Source organism: Acinonyx jubatus, chromosome E3 (genome assembly GCF_027475565.1).
Source record: "Acinonyx jubatus isolate Ajub_Pintada_27869175 chromosome E3, VMU_Ajub_asm_v1.0, whole genome shotgun sequence".
NCBI classification, from domain to species: Eukaryota; Metazoa; Chordata; class Mammalia; order Carnivora; family Felidae; genus Acinonyx; species Acinonyx jubatus.
The window spans coordinates 3,797,228-3,817,986 of record NC_069398.1 but is presented as its reverse complement, the minus strand read 5'-3'; the positions used below and the strand labels follow the sequence as shown (position 1 = coordinate 3,817,986).

Sequence of the window (20,759 nt, the reverse complement as noted above, 5' to 3'; positions counted from 1 at the left end):
GTTAGGGCTTCAACATAGGAATTTGTTGGGGGTGGGGGGGACCAGCCCAAAACATGCTACAGCAACAGAGTTGAGAGGTTGTGATAGAGATTGTGTGGCCCACAAAGCTTAATCGATTATCTTGTCTTTACAGAAGAAGTTTGCCAACCCCTGTTTTAAAACACGTGGGTATGGGGGCGCCTGCGTGGCTTAGTTCGTTAAGCCTCTGACTTTGGCTCAGGTCATGATCTCGCAGTTCATGAGTTCAGGTGCTGTGTCAGGCCCTGGTGCTGACAGCTCAGAGCCTGGAGCCTGTTTAGGAATCTGTGTCTCCCTCTCTCTCTGCCCCTCCCTGACTCACGCTTGCTCTCTCTCTCTCTCTCTCAAAAATAAATAATAAAACATTTTTAAAAATTAAAAAGAATTTTTTTAAAGGTGTGGGTGTGTGTGCAAGCATACATGTGTATACCTGACTGAGAAATTTGTAAGGCTGTTCACCAGTGTGTTAACCTCTGCTTCTGAATTATGGAATTATGGGCAATTTAAATTTTAATTATATTTTTGATACTTTCTATATTATTGAGGTTTCTAAAAATTATAATGTAATAATTTCTGTAATATACATAGACAGTAAACATGTTTCCTCTGGGAGGAAAAGACATCATTCCTATGTACTAGCTCTCCCTTCCTGCACCCTCCACCAAATTCTCCTGCACCTTAATGGTTTATTTTGGTCTGATGCAAACCTTTCTAAATAGGCCGCTGTTCTTCACTGTTGGGAGTGCTAAGTGCTTAACAAACCAGCAAACTCAACTGTTTACTCACTTAGGCATAAGGATTCTTTATGTCTTTATTTAGCTGCCTCTTGTAACTTGGAGAGAAATGCTTCTGGCTTTTATCTCCTCATTAAAAATAGATCCTTTTATGACGAGGGGACGAAGTGGCCATGAGTCACCCCGTGTGGTGTGAAAGACAGTGCGAGGTGCTGCCTCGGGCCCCAGGAGCTGGGCCCCGAAATGGTACCCCGCCATCCCCATGACCCCCTGGTTTTTTATCATTGCAGGAAACTGGACGCTTTCATCTACGATGCTGCGGTCTTGAATTACAAGGCTGGGAGGGATGAAGGCTGCAAGCTGGTGACCATCGGGAGCGGGTACATCTTCGCCACCACTGGCTACGGAATTGCTCTCCAGAAGGGCTCCCCTTGGAAGAGGCAGATTGACCTGGCCCTGCTCCAGTTTGTGGGTGATGGTAAGACCTTGGGTGACCCCCTAACTTTCGGGGGACGTGACACCCTTGCGCTCTGTTTTCTGATTGGCTTTCCAGTAGACCTTGGTAGGGTGAGCTCGCCCACTCTTGGTCAGGGGCCTCTCACACGACACCACGTTTTTTAGGTTGCTTGTACAGAAACCAGTTTTAGACAATGAAATTGTCAAAGGCGATTTATTTTAAGGATGCAGAAGTGTCTATCTCAGTGAATTGAGGGAAGGGTTGAGCAAATAGGTTTAGAGAAAAGAAAACAGGAACCAGAGCGATCCTGGAGTCTTAATAGCAGGAATTCGTAGATCTGTCCTAGAGCACCAGGTCTCACTGGGGACAGTTTGGGCCCCCAGTGGGTATTGGGCTATGTCTGGAGACATCTTTGTCATGATTGGGAGGCTGTTTGCTCCTGGATTCTAGTGGGTAGAGGCCAGGGTACTGGCATACATCTTACGGCATCCAGGACAGCCCTCCACATCTCAAAACACAGAATCACCTGATCCCAAATGTTAGTAGTGCTGGGCCAGAGAAACCATGACTCTGCATGAACTCGGCTCCAGTCCTAAGCTCTGTTCTCTAAATTCTAAATTTCACATTGCAGAGGAAGGATTCCTGATGCATTTTGAATCAACCTCTTTTTCCTGGGCCCATCAGGAGTGCCTGAGGGGTGGGGTTATGTTGTTCTAACACAAACAGCTCCTGTTATTATCCCGTGGAGGGGTGAAGGAGAAGCAGTCTGTAGAAAGGAATAAAGTCTGCCTCTTGCTCAACAGACCAAAAGATAGATCCCACCCCCGTGGGTCTCACAGTCTAATGGGACTTTGGCATGTACGGATCGGTGTAGGTAATTGGGCCGACTGTGTCTCCAGCCAACATTTCCTTCAGTCTGGGCTTCCGTATTCCCTGGTCGGTGACCTCAGCACACGAGAGTTCCACGCCATGGGTTTTAGGATCCCGTCCTGGCTCCAATGGCATGTGGGTGTCCCTTTGAATTGCCAACACTGAGAAGGGAAAAGCAAAGTGAGCCTCATGGCCAGTGACGCCTGAAGACTTGAGTGGGTGGGAGCGGGGTACAGAAGTTTGGGCCCCGGGCAGAAGCTGTACTCAAGGACGGCTGGAGGCCCTATTCAGAGATGGTTACACAGGATTCTGTGCCTCTGCAGCTGGGAGAGGCAGATCTGTCAACACTGCAGTCAGACAGAATACTGAAATGGGCAGAGGTTAGTACACAGCGTGGTGTGGATCTGAACAAGGTGCATCATTCAATGCACCCTCTTCTCTGCTCCCAGAATTAAGCCCTTGACTCTCAAAGTACCATCAAACATCTAAATGTGTTTATATTTAACTCCCAAATAAGAACGTCTGATCCTGTGAATTCCCTGTGGGGCATTTGCACCTTCTTCTGATCACGATCTGTGTTCTCTGTTGTGTAATCGTGATTTGTGGCTGTGTCGGTCAGCTCTGGCTGTGAAATCTTAGAGGCATATTCCGGTAAGCATTTGTTTTGCCTGTGGGAGTACAGGTTCAGTGGAGGGGCTCTGTGTCAGGCTGTGGTGGCCTTGGTGGCTCTGGCCCCTGCTGTGCATCCGTGGACCGAATGTGTGGTCTCTGCTCTGCGTGTGTTTATTCTGGGTCTCAGGCCAAAAGGGCAGCAGGCTGCCTGGCAGAAGCTCTTTTCTCGGCTATGTCACAGGCACAGAGAAGGACATCTAACTGGACACGTGCTGTTCACGTCTCTGGTTGGCCGTGTTCACATCTGCTAACACCCTTCTGTCTAAAGCAAGTCAGATTGCCAAGCCCAAAGTAAAGGGATCAGAGGTACACTCTGCCTCTTATGGGAGGAGTTTGGAGTTATATGACCAGGGGTGTGGACACAGAGAGGGGTGGAGAGTTGGGAGCCAGCTGCCAGACTGCATACATTACCTGTGTTCTTTAATATTCATGATAACTTTATGACGTTCAGTGTTGCTTATGCCCATTTCACAGAGGGGGAAATGGAAAGTGGTAGAGCTTCTATGTCAGGGGCCTTAATCTGGAAGGGGATCGATGATGTCACACTCCTGTTTCATTTAATTCCCAACGATGTCTATCAAAGTTGGATAATTGTATCTGTGAGATTTATAGACCCTTCAGGAAGAAGTAATCTAGTATACCTCTGAACTGAAATCTTTTGCCCCACTGACAAATACTTCTATGAAGGGGGTGATCTTCCTTAGCCTCAGTTTACTCATCTGTGAATGAATGCTTGCAGAAATATTTCCTTGATAAGGCTGGCATGTGGATGAAATGAAAGGAGACCTGTAAAGAGCTTAGCTAGGCCCAGCACCTGGAAATAGAAGTGGTTCAATAAATGCTAGCTATTACCATCATCATCTCCATCATCATTATCAGGACCATCGCCATTATCGTCATCACCATCATTATCATTATATCATCATCCCCAACACCATCATCACTGTCCTTATCACCACCACCATCATCATCACCACCATCCCCATCACCATCATCACTGTACTTATCACCACCATTCCCATCACCATCATCACCACCATCCCCATCACCATCATCACTGTCCTTATCACCACCATTCCCATCACCATCATCACCACCATCCCCATCACCATCATCACTGTCCTTATCACCACCATCATCACCACCATCATCATCACCACCATCATCATCACCACCATTTCCACCATCCCCATCACCATCATCACTGTCCTTATCACGACCATCCCCATCACCATCATCACCACCATCCCCATCACCACCATCCCCATCACCATCATCACTGTCCTTATCACCACCATTCCCATCACCATCATCACCACCATCCCCATCACCATCATCACTGTCCTTATCACGACCATCCCCATCACCATCATCACCACCATCCCCATCACGACCATCCCCATCACCATCATCACCACCATCCCCATCACGACCATCCCCATCACCATCATCACCACCATCCCCATCACGACCATCCCCATCACCATCATCACTGTCCTTATCACCATCACCACCATCATCATCATCATCACCATTTTATCACCAGCATGATCATCGTCACCACCATCCTCATCATTACCAGTCTCCACCTCCTCCTCATTGTTGTCCATCCACAACTCCAATATTCAGTATAGCCTATTTAGTATTGTATTGGTGGTTAGTAGTATCATGGAAACAACTTTTATGGTGCTGAACATAAAATGCGCTCTTTGTGGCAAATAAAAAATACAAAATACAGGCATCCAGATAGGTCAAAAGTGTGTTTCTGGTAGTAGCAGAGCATCTAGATTCTTACACATATTTTCTGTCCTCAATCATTGCTTTCCTGGTCAGACTGTCAGGATTGGGACACGTGTCTTCTCGGCTTCATCTCTAGCGGCCATCTGGAAGCAAAGACATTAGAGAGAAAATGACGTTGCTCCCGGGGGTGTCTTAAGATAATCTTCTCGCAAAGGCATGTCCAATTCTGAATGTCTCTCTAGGAGTAAATACATGAATTAACACAACTGCATAAATATTTCACTTACCTTATGCAGCTTCAGCAGGATTAATTATGCTCTAAAATTAGACCTGTAAAGAGCACAGTGCTAAGCAGTACCTAATTATTATTCATCCTCTAGAATGGAGTGTTTATCTCTTGTTATAGAGTAGCTTTGGTGGACGATTACGAGTCTAATGTGTGTAAAAAGTATAAAAAATTCTCCTAATGAGCTGTGTAAATGCAACCTTTGAGTGGAGCATTTAGTTATTGGGGGAGCCTCTTACGTGAAGCCTGCCAGGCATTTCCCTAGGAGATGGACTGCTGATTTCCCTTAAGAGGTACACAGAATCCCAATAAGAGCTCACCTTCCTTTTCCTGTCTAATTGCTGTATCCTTTCTGAAATAGTGGAGTACCCCACGGGGATCTTTGCTTCTCAGTACTTTAGTAACAACACTCATGAGTACTTTTCAGCATTGATCATCAGTATCCAACATTTACTGGGAAACACACTTTCCTAGAGGGGAATGTCATGGTCTTTTTCTTCTCTCCTTCAGGGAACTTACAGCCCAGTTGGTTGGCAATGTACAAACTTAAAATATCTAATCTCAAGATGCAAGCTTATTATAATAATTCATAAATATGAAGTAACATATACATATATGTAGCTATATATTCTTAGGTATCTTGGATAGGTGAGAGAGGAGTCCAGAGGAAATATGGGATACACTTGAGTTTTTTAATGGAAGAATGAAAAGGCAGAGTAAGTCATAAAGAATAGGTATAGTAGGATTTAGACAAAAAATAGAACGGCCTGAGTTCATAGAGCCTCATTCATTAATTCATCCAGCAAGTGGCAAATATCTGTTGAGTATCTGGTATCTCCCTGGCACCTAAAAGGTGACACTTGAGTGAGAAATAAAGAGTAAGTCTGGGACCTAAAAAACGGCATTTCTGGCTTCACAGGAGAGGTTGAATGAGAGATGTTAGGTCCCATCAATCTTCCGGATTTTGTACTTTTTAAAAATGTGATCCTGGGATTTGAAGAGATGGATGGAAGATCATAGAGGTTAAAGCCCTGTGGGCGTATAGAGGCCAGCAAGTAGATATTGAGGAGAACAAGACTGTATGATAATACTGTTCAGCAGCCAGTGATGTTGGGAAGAGGAAGGAAAACAGTTGTTGTTGGAGCCTGTTGTCAGTGGCCCAGCACAGGGCCAGGTACCTCACAAATATTCTTAGCAGCCCTTCCCACATTACTCTGGGGCAGATCTTATCCCCATTTTGCAGAGCAGGAAAATGAGGCTCTGTTGGGTTAAGAGAGCCAAGGCAGAGCTTTCAGACTTTGACGTAAACAGGAATCACCTGGAGATCTTGTTAAAGTGCAGATTCTGGTTCGGTGGGTCAGTCGGGGGATGGGGGGAGCAAGCGCACAGGTCAGATTCTGCATTTCTAACAAGCTGCTGTTGGTCTATGGACAACACCCTGTATGGATTTTTTTATGGTTCGTGTAACTCCGGTTCTGATCGTCTTGCTCAGGGGCCATGCTCCAGGGGCAAATCCTCAGTTGCTAGTAGCCAGATCACCTTAGCTATAAATAATATGCTCTAGCACAGAGACACATTTAATCTTCCTCTTTGTACTTTGCTCAGTTTTCATGATTGTTGGTTTATTTTTAAACCCAGAAATACATTACTTGTCCCTGGTATCTCGTCCGAGTTCACCGAACAAATAAAACCAAATATATGTATGTATATCGTACATCTTTATAAGCTATATGCTATATTCCACTGCACTTATATCATATCTACATCTATATGATGGATATCATATCAAATATTTGAGCAGTATGACACATACAGCCCCTGTGTTAATATTGCATTAATAGGGTGATTAACTCAACCCATTTTGTTGGGACTCTCCCAGTTTAAAACTAGTGACCCCAGTTATATCCTATCTGAGCACATATGACAGATATCATATGTGACATATTTGAAAGATACCATATATATATCGTTTCACTTGGACAGGTACGTTGGGGGCCCTTTGCCCCTTTGTAACTGCAACTTTGCAAGCAGTCGTTTTAAATTGTTTTTTAATGTTCATTTATCTTTGAGAGAGAGAGAGGGAGGCCAAGCATGAGTGAGGAGGGGCAGAGAGAGAGGGAGACAGAATCTGAAGGAGGCTCCAGGCTCTCAGCACAGAGCCCAATGCAGGGCTCTAACTCACGAACCGTGAGATCATGACCTGAGCTGAAGTCGGACGCTTCACTGACTGAGCCACTCAGGTGCGCCCACCAGCAATCGTTTTAAAGACTCATCCAGATTGATGTGAGATTTGAAGGGTCCGCACACTCTGCTCTTGTGTCAGTAAGACGTCTTGCTACAACAGACTCTCTAAAGCTTTGGAAAGCACCACTCCAGGAGAACAGTGCTCACAGACCTTGGACTGGGGAGTGCTGGAGGGAGTTGGTGGGGAAGCCCACTCCCTACTTCTGAGTGGGTCCATCAGTGCTCCCAATTCTTTTATCTGTTGGCCTCTCTTTCAGTGAAGCAGGCAGGGTGGGTTTGGGTGGGAAGGGCCCCCATGCTGCCAGCCAGAGTAGAGAGTGGTTTTGTGATTGCAGAAGCTCTTTGTGTATCTAATTAGGATTCTCATAAATTGCTCTGAGCCACTGGATGGGTCGTTAATATACTCCTCCCCGCCCTAGTCCAACTTCCCAGCTTAATATCTTTGCGCTCACGTCCGAGTCTTGGGGAGAGCTGGACACCCCCACAGCTTGGGTGGCCTGGCCTGTCTTCTTAGGCTGACTTAGGAATGTGTGGGCAGCGCTGGTTGAGGAGATCACTGAGGGACCCCTAAACATTTTCCTCATTCAACTTTCTGCAGTGTCTCAAATTCTACAGAAGTTTTTTCAGATAAGCACGGACTCTTGCATGAAACCCCCTTTAAAAATGGAGTTCCTTCTTCCAATCTGCTCCTGAACCCGTTTGCTGATTGGGTGTCTGACCCTTCAGCCCATGTGTCCTCCTTTAAGGTCTCCTTAAAGACCACAGCTCTCCACTAGATAGCGTTCATAAACCGTGACCCCCTTTAGCGCCGCGCTCACGGCGTTCTTGTGGCCTTTGGCAGAGCATCACGCGTGAAGGGGAAAGGTGGAAGGTTCCCCAACTCCCTCGCTGTGTGATCTTGGGCAAATTAATTTCTCGGCGTTCCAGTTTCCTTACCTCTCTATTGGAGCTGTTCGGGGCTTACGTGAAAGCAAACACAAACTAATCTACTGCTTGGCACGTATTACATGCCTGCTCACTGTGGACCTCCCACTTCCTTGTGCCACTAAGGGGCACTGCGTTCTCAGTCCCTGGAGGGCAGACGCTATCGTGTCCATTCTTGCTGCCCCTTTGTCTCCCTTAGGACCCACGACTGAGCTTGGTGCTGACACAGAACTCACTGGTACATGGACAAACGAACGCATAGATTTGCCGGCGCTACAGGCGGGGGCACCTGGGTGGTTCAGTCTGTTGACTGTCTGAGCCTTGGTTTCGGCTCAGGTCATGATCTCACAGTTTGTGAGATCAAGCCCCGTGTTGGGCTCTGCGCTGACAATGCAGAGCCTGCTTAGGATTGTCTCTCCCTCTCTCTCTCTGTCCCTCCCCCACTGACACTCTCTCAAAATAAACATCGTTTTAAAGAAAACACTACAGGCACACTTTTACAGGGCTGACTTCATCAAATATCTCTTCTGATGAAGGGGATGCCATTTTCTTTAGGAAGGACATTAGGTGCCTCTCTAGGGAGGGAGTCGCAAAAAGTAATCACTCAATCACTGTCCAGTCTGAAAATCTCCCTAAGCCTCTGACCCCCTCATTCACTATAAGATGGAGGCAAGTTCTTGCCTTGTTGAATCTGTGTGCTCTTGTAGTCAGATATCTGTCGTGCACTCGTCTTTTTAACTCGAATTTCTGGGATGGACATAACTGGCAAAATTAAATATTTCCTAGCTTTTAGCACCTAAATGGATCATCAATTGTTAACGAGTTTGTGGTCTCTGCATCAAGGAAGTAAACAGGAGAAATAGTATCTTCCCCCGGGTTTGGCCAACTATGGCCGTGGCGTGTAATCCAGCCGCTGCCTGTTTTTAAAAATAAAGTTTTATTGGAACACAGCCATCTCCACTCACTCAGATACTGCCCGTGGCTGCTTTCACGCTGCAGCGGCAGAGTCGAGATGCCACAAGAGCAACCGCACAGACTGCCAAGCTCCAAATATTTACTGTCTGGCCCTTCATAGAAAAAGTGTGATGGCTCCTGGTCTTAGGCTGTCTGGAGAAAGACGAGAGGGCAGAGAAGACTTAAGACTGGAGGTTTTCCAGTTCTCCTAAGGGAAGGGGGAGGGGAGGGTGGGAAAAGAGGGAGGAAGGGAAGCCAGAAATCAGAGCAGGGAGGAATTACAAAGAAAAGAGTCAAACAGGAAGGAGACAGGAAGGAAGGGGAGGGAGGAGGAGACAGAGGAGCCACGGAGAGCAGGCCAGAGGGAGGCAGGACTCAGCCCGGGCATCTCCAGAGCGAGCTGCATTTGTTCCGCTGAGCAATTAGCCTCGGTGCGGTGGAAACTGGAAAAGTCTGAGAGCCCACGGCCGCCCCATCTCGACCAGCTCCACGCAGGAGCGAGGCACGGACCACGGGCTGACTCACTCCTGCCTCAGAGCCCTCTAAACTGTCTCCCGCTGGCCTCCCTGCCCGCAGTTCTTCGTGACATAGGTCCCCGTGTCCTCAGATGACTCAGCAACACCCTCGTGCAACCAGCAGCTTCAACCGGTTTAAAGAGATAAATGCCAGAATAAGGCTGGGGTGGGTGAGCAGGGAGGATTTGGAGGAGAGGAGGTGCCAAGGATCTGAGAGCCCCGTTTCAGGGGAAGAGACAGTTTCCACTTCTCTAAATGCTTCCGTGGGTCAACAGCCACCATGATCACTGGTGTTATAGATGTTTATAGTAAGAGATGACACTTAGGGAGGGAGCCCTATGGGTCACAGAATAATCTCACTCTATCTAGGTATTAATTTTACCCAGTCCTCACCATGGCTAAATGGCATGAATTATGATCATTAACGCCTGTTTGCAGATGAGGAAACTGAGTCACAGGCAGGTCAAGGAATATGTACAAGCTCCTAAGTGGCAGATCTGGGATCGGAATGTAGGCAAACGGGCCACAGGGCCTTGGCTTTAACCATGTGGCAGTACTGCTTCTCCTTTTGTCTACTCCCAACTGTCGTCGACATCTCTACAGCAGGTTTCCCATCTGGAAAGGGTCACATCTGCGATTTAAATGCAGATTGGCCAGAATCCATATTCAGCGTTCATTCCTCTTTCACTGAAGGCACAGCATCGGTTCCCTGCAGATGACCCTGGGCAGAATAACTTGGCAACAGAGGTTGAGGGTAGGCGAGCAAGCGACCTAGGCTTTTTTCCCATTTTTCCACGGAGAAGGAGACTTGTCCATGCCCCAGGCCCCGGCACCACGGGGACAGGCTCAGCCTAATTTTTGAGATCATTCAACCCTGGCAGTTTGGGGAACACTCAGGACCCAGAAGCCAGAGACGAGAAGGAATGGAGCAAGGACAGAGTGCAATTAAGAGGAGTCAGATGTTTGGCCCCGATACAGGCTTGCAGAGAGGCCTCTCCAGGTTCACAAAGACCCGTCCTGGTTGCCGGAATTGCTTGTTCCCCACAGAGCTCCTCGGAGCTGCATAATCCCCGGCATTTCAGAAGGTTATTGTTCCTTGCTAAACGTGTTTTAATCAAATTGAGACTTCAAAGGTAGAAATCACAGTTTGGGCTGAGCTAGGCTACTCTATAAATCATGAACTTTATAATCAAGTTAGCGAGACCGGGTGCCATTGACAAAGCCCCCTGATTTATTAACCCAGTTGTTCATTCATTCATTCAGTCTGCCTCTAGACACTCATTCACAAACAATAACTGAGCAGCTTCTGAACTCCAGGTGGTGGAATATAAAAATGATGAGAGGCTCCTGCTCTACTGCTCTTAATAGTTACTTTCCTTACAAAGTGCTTTCGTGGCACACTCTGTCCGTCAGACTCTCTTGGAGAACGTGTGGAAAATATAGATACCTGATTCTTACCCCATGGGGCATTTTTTCACATCCTCTCTGGGATATCTAAAACGCAGTAAGATGTAAGAACCACTCCTTAGAATAACAGTATTTAGCCCTTAGTAGCACGCGTCTCTGATTGGTCAGTACTGGATACAGAGGCCAGGGGCCAACAGATCACTCGTGTGGGGTCCATGAAATTGGGTCTTCACCGTGAGTTCTCTCCAACCTCGTCTCTCAAGGCTCTTAGCTGGGTTTCCATATCCAGAGACCTTGGAGATGGTGAAAACGCAAGAAGTAAGTGCTGTAGAACGTGTAAGCGTCAGCCCGCACAGTGACCGCAGTATGGAACACAGGGACATCCTGTGCGTGGATGACTGCGACAGGCACACAGACGTCACTAATACACAGAATGGCAGCTTTGATGCCATCCACCCATAGGGCGTGGTGATCGATGGCCATTTGGACGCCCCAGCAACCAAGTCACTTTGACCCTCCTAGGATGTAAAACGTAACCGCACGGCAAACCATGCATTCAGAAAGGAAATGTTCTGAAAGGAAGAAATGTGTCAGTCCTAAGCCTACATTAGCCACAAAGGGTTTAAGTGCTTCTTCACTGGCCTGTGACCAGATGGTACCATAAAAATTAGACTTGTTTATCTCCCTCCTAATTTTAACTAGAGACATATTTGGAATAATAATGGAGCAGCACTTACTTAAGAAACAGATAAAATCCATAAATATCCTGAAGGGCCATTGACTTTCCCTCTGTGCTGGAGGGGTTTCATATGCCTAAGTTAGCAGTGAATTTCCCAATAGGTCCCTTGAGATTCAGAGCTGCAGTGTTTATTATCAATCTGATGCCAGGATTAGAACAAGGTCAGCAGTGCCAAATCCGTGCCTGACAAGCAGTGAATCGCTCAAACCAGGGGAAGTCAAATGTCAAGAGAACCGTCAGAGTTGAAATGAGACATAATGAATAGCTTGCTGGTAAGTCAAACCCTGATGTCACAGAACCCAATGTGGGAATTACAGGATGCATAAACAGTGGCCCCGAATCCCTTTCCGTCTACGTTTTGTAAAACCCGTATTTGGAAAGGCAGTCTAATGTCCATACAAAATTTCCCAGCCTACTACCTCAACAGAATTATTTTCAGTTTAGCTATACCTCCTGGTCCTTTTTCATACAGAAACACTGCTGTAAATATATAAGCATTGGTTATATACACTTTTATATTCCACTGTGTTCATTTATATTGTATTTTAAACTTTTTTTTTCAGGTCATTACATCGTCTAGTCCTCACGGTTCTTTCCAATTGTGTATAAAATGTCATAAACATTATGAAGCCATAATTTATTACATTATTTTCCCTTTTTAAAAAATGTTTATTTTGAGAGACAGAGCACACGTGTGAGCAGGGGAAGGGCAGAGAGAATCCCAAGCAGGCTTTTCACTGTCAGCACAGAGCCCAACACAGGGCTCAGACTCACAAACCAGGAGATCAGGACCTGAGCCAAAACCAAAAGTTGAATGCTTAATTGACTGAGTCACCCAGGGGCCCCCATGCCTATTTTTTTTAATTTGTCTATTTGTAACAGGCCCTTGGAGGTAGAATTCAAAGGGTTAATGGCTATAAACATGTCTAGGAATCTTGATCTATAGTATCCTATTAATACCCCAAAAGTTTATTTCCATCTAAAAGTACTATTAGTAATGCACCAATGTACCAGTTTTAAAACAGTCAAGCAGCTTCGAGCATTATGGCTCTTTGTGCTGTTTTAGAAGGAGCATGTGCTATCTTAGAGTTGCCTTAATTTGAGTTCCTTTGAATAGTAGTGAAAGTGGAAAAAAAAAAGTGAGTTGTCTTTTCCTCTTTTTGGAACATTTAACTATTTTTACATAAAGATTTTTATGGACAGTTTGTATATCTAAGTAATTTATTAAGACTCTAGTTGTAATATTTCACACACAAAAAAAGTCATAAATGTGGCAACATGGGGTCTAGTGAAGACCAAAGGCTTTGGGTTCAAATATAACAACTGATGTCTTCTAGCTCCACGGTCTAGGGAGAGTTATTTATCCTTTGTAAGGGCCACCTTCCTCTTTATATTAGGGATTATAATGGCACCGACCTCACCAAGTTGAATCGTATAATGTATAAGAACTTCTAGGTATGGTACCCATCAAATGGTAAGTACTCAGCAAGTTATCATAGATCATAACAGTGATAAGCGTCTCCTTAAATTGGGATTTATTCTTGTTCATGTATATACTTTAAAAAAATTTTTTTTCCCATTTTTTAAAATTGCTTAAATCAGGATTCTGCTAATTATGGCCCACATTGGCCTTTTGCCTGTTTTTGTCAATAAAGTTTTATTGGAACACAGACACATCCTTTTGATTCACCATGTGTGTCTGAGGATGTTCTTGTCCTGCAGGGGCAGAGCTGAGTAGTTACAACGGACACCAGATGGCCCACAAAGCTGAGAATATTTACTAATTAGACCTTTATAGAAAGATTGGTGGCTTCTGGCTCCAATCATTAAAGTCCAAAATGTTCTTTTAAAATAATTCCAACAATATGGAAGAATTTAATTTAACTCATTCCTCTTTATCCTTTGAGAACTTATTCTTTGTAAAAAAAAAATTTAATGTTTCTAAAAAAAAAAAATGAGGGTTTTTTTTCTTTCTGGTTTAGAAAGTCTTTTTTCTTCTGCTTACTATTTTCTCTCTTGACCCCCAAAATGGAAGAATGCTTTATACCTCTACTTTGCCACGGCTGCCCATTTTTTCCCTCTGTAAATTAGAACATATGTTCATTATATGGCACAAATCTCCATGTCCAATTAATTTTTATACAGCTGTGTAACTGCCACTCAGATGAGGATCTAGAACATGACCAGCACCCTAGAAAATCCCTTGCAGCCAGTATTCCCCCCACAGTGACCACCACTCTGCCCCTCATGAACACGGACAGGTTTTGCCTCCTTTTGACCTTTCTTTTAGGACATTAATCTATAGTAATGCATATAACTAAAGCGTATCGTTTATTTAGGACTGCATGGCGTTCTGTTATATGAACATACTGGAATTTATTTATACATTTGCTGTCGATGGGCATTTGTGTTATTTTGCAATTTCGTCTGCTTTGAACATTCGTGTACATTTTTGGTGCAGGTAGGCACTTAATTGGGAATATACCTACAGATGAAATTGCTGGGTCACAGAGTGTGCATATACTCTGTTCCAGTAGACACTTCCAAACAATTTGCAGGGAAAGTACAACCCGTTTATGTTCCCATCAGCAGAGCGTGTGGTTCTGGAAACTTCTGAGTGCCCTGTTTCTCCCTTCTAGGAGAGAGGCAGAGTGGGCTTGTATAACTGATTGCTAGGTGTGTGCATTATGGCACTGGTTGGATGTTCTGGTACGATCAAAGCTCATAGTTTAGAGACCCCCCAATTCCTTCTCCATCTTCCTTCCTTCTTGTGTAGAATGGAGCAAGAGGACTGTGGTGTCTGCCCCACACACTTTCCTGAGTTGACATCTAATCTAACCATCTCTGTCCACTCTCCCACTCTTCTCTGGCAACGGTCTCACCCCTATCTGGTACTTCAGACTTGGGAGAAGAAAGAGGAGGCCAGAGGAACACCGCTGCTCCTAATGGAGGAAGAGGGCTGTCATCAAAGCCGTCTCAGAGCTCTCTTAAGTTGTAGCCCACCCTGTCCATCAACAGACTGGTCTTCCTTCCACTCTGGTTATGGACAGCAGTGACAGCAGATACAGGGGACTTCCTAGAAAGGTCTATACCCCTTTCTGTTCTTCTCCATTCTCCTTCTTCCTTCTCTTCTTCTCTCCTTCCCCTCCCTTCCGCTTTCCTTCCTACCTGTCCTCCTTTTTCTCCTCCATGCCACAACCAAGTCCTGAGTGCCCTTTAAGTCCTTGCCCTGTCCTTGAGGATGAGGAATGTGGGTACAATGGACACTGGATGGGATCCCCTTTGCTTAAGGACTCCACGGTCTCGGGTAGCCTTTTGACCACCCTTCAATAAAAAGGAGACCAGAAAGTTGCAATACCATTTTACTTGCTCAAAGATCTTCCTCAACCTGGCATGTGGGATTATTGCTCTCCTTTTCTATACCTGCCCCCCAGCGCCGGCCCCTTATGTCTATGGCCTTTTAAGACACAAGGACCCCCTTGTGGTATTAAAAAGCCCCCATACTCATACAAGATGAGTCATAGGATTTTCAGGGCTATTGATGGGGGAAATGAGCAGTTGTCAAAAAGTTACTGTGAATTCATTTATGCTCACAAGTGCATAAGCCTGCTAAGCCATGGCACCTTGGCCATCCATACATGTGTGAGGCACATGCATTAAGCAGACTCCACAGGTGCTTGGCCCACACAGGATTTCCTGGACATCTTGCCATTTTTCTGCAGTTTTACTCTAGAGAATCCTTTCTCCCCACCCCCACCGTCTGTTGGAGAATTGCGACCATGCATGTCGTCTGATGTTTGATGGGGCTGCACAATCTCTACACTCTTCTTCCTTCCCCTTCTTCAGGAGCACACAGGCTGGGGACCTGTGTGCATGCAAGTCCCCAAGTCCGCAGTGCACCGTTGATCATGTGGCCTGTGACATCTCAGCCAGATGGCGACCAGCAGCACTGCCTCATGCAGTGCTCCGGGCTCTGTCCACAGAGCAGAGACCTCAGCTGGAAGGTGGTAGTAAAACACTGATGCCAAAGACAGCCTGTCTCTGCATCTGACTGGACACTTTTAAGCTTGGCCCTATTTTTATTTTGCTTTTGTGACTTCTCAGCATTATACAGAAATGGGATATTCTGACACTTAAATAAGGGAGATGCATCTTCCAGATTTAGTCTATTTGTGTCCAGATTCTTGTACTATCACCACCACCGAAGGTTTTTTTTATTTTTTCTCCCCAGCAAATTGTTCATTGACCCTCATAGGTCATGGATACAGAGGTCCTAGGCTCTGGAATGCTATGTCCAGATCCAAGGTCACCTGGCTTTGAGTCAAGAGTGTACAATTAACAAAGGGAAGGCACCAAGGTCAGCCATCGAACCATCTAGCTGACCTCACTGAGGCCCACAGACTCCATCCCAGACCTGACAGCAGTTTCTTTCCAGGGCAACTGGACAAAGAGAACACGTGGTGTCAACCCTGCAGACCCCAAACTGTCCTCACTCTGGGGACCACAGTTCAGAGCTCATAGTGACCGGATCTGTTATCGTCCAGAGCATGAGCCTGTCATTGACGGTGCCCTAGATTTCGACAAAGAAAATTGTTCCCTTGCCGTTTCCAATTCCATTCGGGCTTCTGAGAAACATGAAGTGCCCAGTCCCTGGGCAAGACATGAAAACAGGATTGAAACGGGGTCAGCTCCCCTCTTGGCGTTCACAGCAAAACCCTAATGGGATCAGCAGCGACATCATCCTGACGTCTTTCGGCTATAGATGGAAGTTGGTTCCCTGTGGGGAACCACCAAAATCTATGCTAGGATCTTTGATCGGAACTCGCTTGCCCTGAGAGTTGGCCTTGATTTCTGGGCTTCAGAAATTATTCCTGACCCCTCTGCTTGGGACTTCACAGATTGCTTCCTCTCTTCGTCTTATGCTGATGCTCCAGACAGTGTATCGGAAGCTGATCAAGGAAAGGAGCCTCGTGTCATCCACAGTCAACACAGTTGTATGGATCCTCTGTGTGCTGAGCCCTGTGCCAGGGACTGGGGATATAAGAAGAATATGGCAGGATGCCCACCCTGAAGAAAGTCCCCAAATGGGGGAATAAAGTGACCTCCCAATGGAGAAGACTTAGAAGCAAGTGGCAACTATACTGGAGTGCGACAGATTCTCTGGTGATGAAAGACCCAGGATGTTGTGGAAGGAGAAACCGTGATCTCGTACCCATGTCCTTGTGCATTCAGGGAAGACTTCCTGCAAGTGGAGACCTCTGAGCTGCACTGAAGAGGTACCCACTGGCCAGTTTTCAGCATGATACCACACAGCTGGTACATCCAGAGTAAACTGTCATGGGCCCTGGTGACAGGGATGACAATTCACAACGGATCCTTACCAGTGATTTCCTGCGGATAGAGTTCTCTGTAGTTACCATATATCCTGAGAGCAGGAGAGTTTCATCCGCATGGCTTGCCTGCCCCCGAGACCGGGACAGGACTCCAACAGTGATTCTGTCACCGGGATGGAATTTACTGGAGACCTCTGCACTGTAGCCCCATCACTCAAATCTGCCACCCCACCCACCTGTAACAGCCTGCCTTACATTATGTGTGGGGAGACGGCCACTGAAGAATCTTGGATGCAGCAAGCATACAGCTGGTCTCATCTGGTGTCCCCCCCCCACCCCCACCCCCTGGACACCCTAGCTCTTCACAAAAGCTAGGTCCTTTGTGATTGGGCCCCCTTTGATCACTTCTTCCTCCCTGCAAAATTCTGCACCTCTCTCTGATGTCCAGGTGCCCCACATTTCTCCTGCCTCCAGCCCCATGCACAGGCATCTCATCTTGCCAGAATTACTGGTTTGCAGGATGCTCCCTCCCAAAGGACTCAGAGTTGGCGGCACCCAAAGACTACGTAGGATTTGTCTCTACATGAAAATACAGGGATGCCGCCAACCATGTGCTAAATGTTTTTTTAATGTTTTATTTATTTTTGAGACAGGGAGAGACAGAGCATGAGCAGGGAAGGGTCAGAGAGAGGGAGACACAGAATCTGAAACAGGCTTCAGGCTCTGAGCTGTCAGCAAAGAGCCGGACGTGGGGCTCGAACTCACGGACCGTGAGATCATGACCTGAGCCGAAGTCAGACGCTTAACCGACCAAGCCACCCAGGCACCCCATCTAAATGCTTTAAAAATGTTCTTTTCTCAGTGAATGAATGAGCGAGCAAATGAATGAGGGAGTAAGGCAAGACCAAATGAAGCCTTCGGAGAACCAAAGAGCATCAGCTTCCTTGACTAGAAATGAAAGAGGGCATCACACTCAGCTTCCTCAAACCACACGCTACATCCTTCCATAGCGTCATTGCCTAGGGGCAGGTGCTTTGGCCCGACACCAAGAAAAAGCAGTATGTGGATATGTGCCAGCGAGGGTGTGTGTGTGGGCTGGTATCACAAGATGTACTGCAGCATATTTTCAGGCCCCGGACAAAGCCTAAAGGGTACAGGTCCAAAATGAACTTTTTACAAGCGACCTCGGGGGAGAAATGCTCAGGAAGTCTGAAGGCTAGGCACACCACATGCTATAAAATCTCTTCCCGAAGCAATCTCCTCAGCTCTCAGACAGTCTTATGGAGCAGAATGAATCTAATCTGAAAAGCTACTTCAGTCCCTCTCGAAGTGCAGAGGAGTCTGAGGACAGATAAGGAACTGATTTCTCTTACTTTGGACATAACAGATTCCTCTTGGAGGGCGAAGCCTTCTCTCTGGACGTGCCCTCCGGGGATCACAGACTCCACGAATTGGCAAGGCAGAGGGCGGGGGGAATGAGATCCACCAACACCCCCAGCTGCCCTGGCTTCATGCAGGAACTAACAGTATCTCCAACGATTCCTGAGCAATGGGTGTGCACGTGACCTCATTGAATTCCAGCACGACTCGTAGGAGATGCTGTCACGTGCTGCTTGTAGGCGCTAGAGAGAGTGCGCAGATTCCTTTCTGTGCGTCTGTAAAATGCGTGTGGTGATGGCTCCAAACACATTGGGTTGACATGAGGGTTGCGTGGGTTAATTTTGGAAAATCCTGGCATAGTGCCTGAAATGGAAGGGAATTTATGTAACTTTGTTAAATATGAGAATAGGAAGATAGGTTAAGGAATGGATGAGTGGATGGGTAGGCAAGCAGAGTACCAGGACCAAGGTCAAATGGGTCCTAAGTGCTGAAGGCAGTCCAGTGCGGGCAGTCTCCACCCGACAGCATGCCTGGACTTGCTCCTCAAACCTGTCAGGTAAGGGCCCTCCCTCGTGAGGCTCATCCTAGTGTTTTCTACGTGCAACGTTCTTTCTTGTGCTTTTGGGGAAGGTGTCTATTTGAATTTGCAGTGCTTCCTTTTTGCAAACTAGAAACGAGCGTGTACCTTTTGAGTGAGCGGCTGGATACATACTCAGCAGCCTCACAGCATCATCCAAGCAGCTGATGGAAGCAAGTCTCAGGCATATGCCTGATTCTGTCTCAATTATTCTCACCTGTTCCCTTTTAGATTTTCCATCTTTCTGGCCCCTGCCTCTTAAAGCCCCACCACTCTGCCTTTTCATGGCAACACTGGGAAGGGAGAGAGCTGGGATGCCTGCTCTGTGTATGGGCCTTACAGCCTTCGTCAGGGTGGCACAGAACTCAGAGGTTGGCAGGGATTACCTGTGGCAGACAACATCGTGCCCCCTGAAGACAGATACAGGAAGAACTTTCGGACAGGTGTGACATACGTGGATGGAGAGGTGTTCTCAGGTGCTTGTGAGCCTCCTGCCCCTAAATGTATATATGCGGGGGGGTGGGGGGTGTTGCAGCTTCATGCAGGGACCTGTCCTCTCAGGTCCAAGGAGGACGACACTGGAGCCTGGCTACAAACCCACAGTGGCCCAGGCTCTCTGTGCTCCCAGGAGAGCACTTAGCTTTTGTCTTCCCAGCAAGAATGAGTCTGCTTCAGGAAACAGATTTAATTGTCCCACTTACCAGCTCCAGCTCACAAGACCACATTGACAAAGATCGCGGCCTCTTTGTAATGGAAGAAACGGACGGTGGAATGAGCATCTTAGAGCTGTTCCTTCAAAAAATGACCCTCGCCGCTTCACCCCAGCTGAGGACATGCATACGTCTCAGCCTCTTACTCCCAAGCCCACGGCAAGTTCCCTTTTGATCTGTGTTTCCTCTATTTATATGGCAGAAAAACTCACCCGGCAGATCTGAACATGTTTGCAATGCTGCCTAATTTAAGCCCCGGGATGCAGGGAAAGAAATAGAAACAGAAAATAGGGATTCAGTGCTTGCTGTGTGCTGCAGGCCATGAAAAATATCAAAATCATGAAACACGGTCCCTGATCTCCCCCAAGGAGATTACAACATACTTGAGTAAATTAAAAACGAAATAAGAAAGTATTTGAACTACAGTTCAGTGAACTAGTAGAAGGCCACAAGGCAGGAAATGAGTAACTGCAAAATGACTGGAACAGGCTGTAATTGGGATTGAGAAATGTGCGTCTGCCCTCCTTTTGCAACACGGGTCTGGTTTACCGAGGTGACTTATTCAGAGATGTTTGGTGAGAAGGCAGTCTTTGTATTTACATCGTGAAAGGAATCTAATGATGTTTCTTCCTTACCCAGACTGACCCTGTTCTGGGCATACAAAACATGGATGGAAACCTGGCGAGAAGACTCACTTTTGTGTCCTCGCAAACTCCAAAGGGAGAGGAAAGTCAACAGCACGCAGTAGTTTCGAAGGGACGGCACTGGTGTTTTTGAGAAGAGGAAGCAAAAACGTAGAAGGGTTTGGATGAGCAGGTGGGGGTGTCGGCTTAGACGATGAGATGATGATACACAGGATCCCGAGACAAATGTGATCATGTGCAAAGTTCTGGAGGCTGTCGGAAGGAAAGGAATTGAAACTGAGCTGTCCCTTCCCATAACTTAGCCTGCACCACTGGTGAGCCAGCACCCTTCCTTGTAGGTGATGAACTTACAAAGGGAGAGGTTTTCTGTTGTCTCCCCTCAAAAATGCAATGCTTTTGTAGCCCTGATACCAAAAGGTATACATGCCTCTATGGTTGCGGTACAATGGAGGCTAAATCAGCAGCAGCCCCCTTGGGGCTACAAACACATCACAGCGCAGGATTAGAAGTAGGCGCATGCGCACACATACGACTGTGCATGCGCACCCTTCCGGG

At 46.6% G+C, this 20,759-nt stretch overlaps 1 protein-coding gene across 1 annotated transcript in view; it reads left to right on the top strand.

The window, feature by feature from the left end:
- Positions 1-20,759, top strand: part of GRIN2A (glutamate ionotropic receptor NMDA type subunit 2A) — a 363,632-nt gene that overhangs the window by 329,874 nt on the left and 12,999 nt on the right. Inside the window, exon 12 of the mRNA XM_027043273.2 lies at positions 1,043-1,230. Coding sequence (XP_026899074.1) covers positions 1,043-1,230 — 188 coding nt within the window. The remainder of the gene's footprint in view (positions 1-1,042; positions 1,231-20,759) is intronic.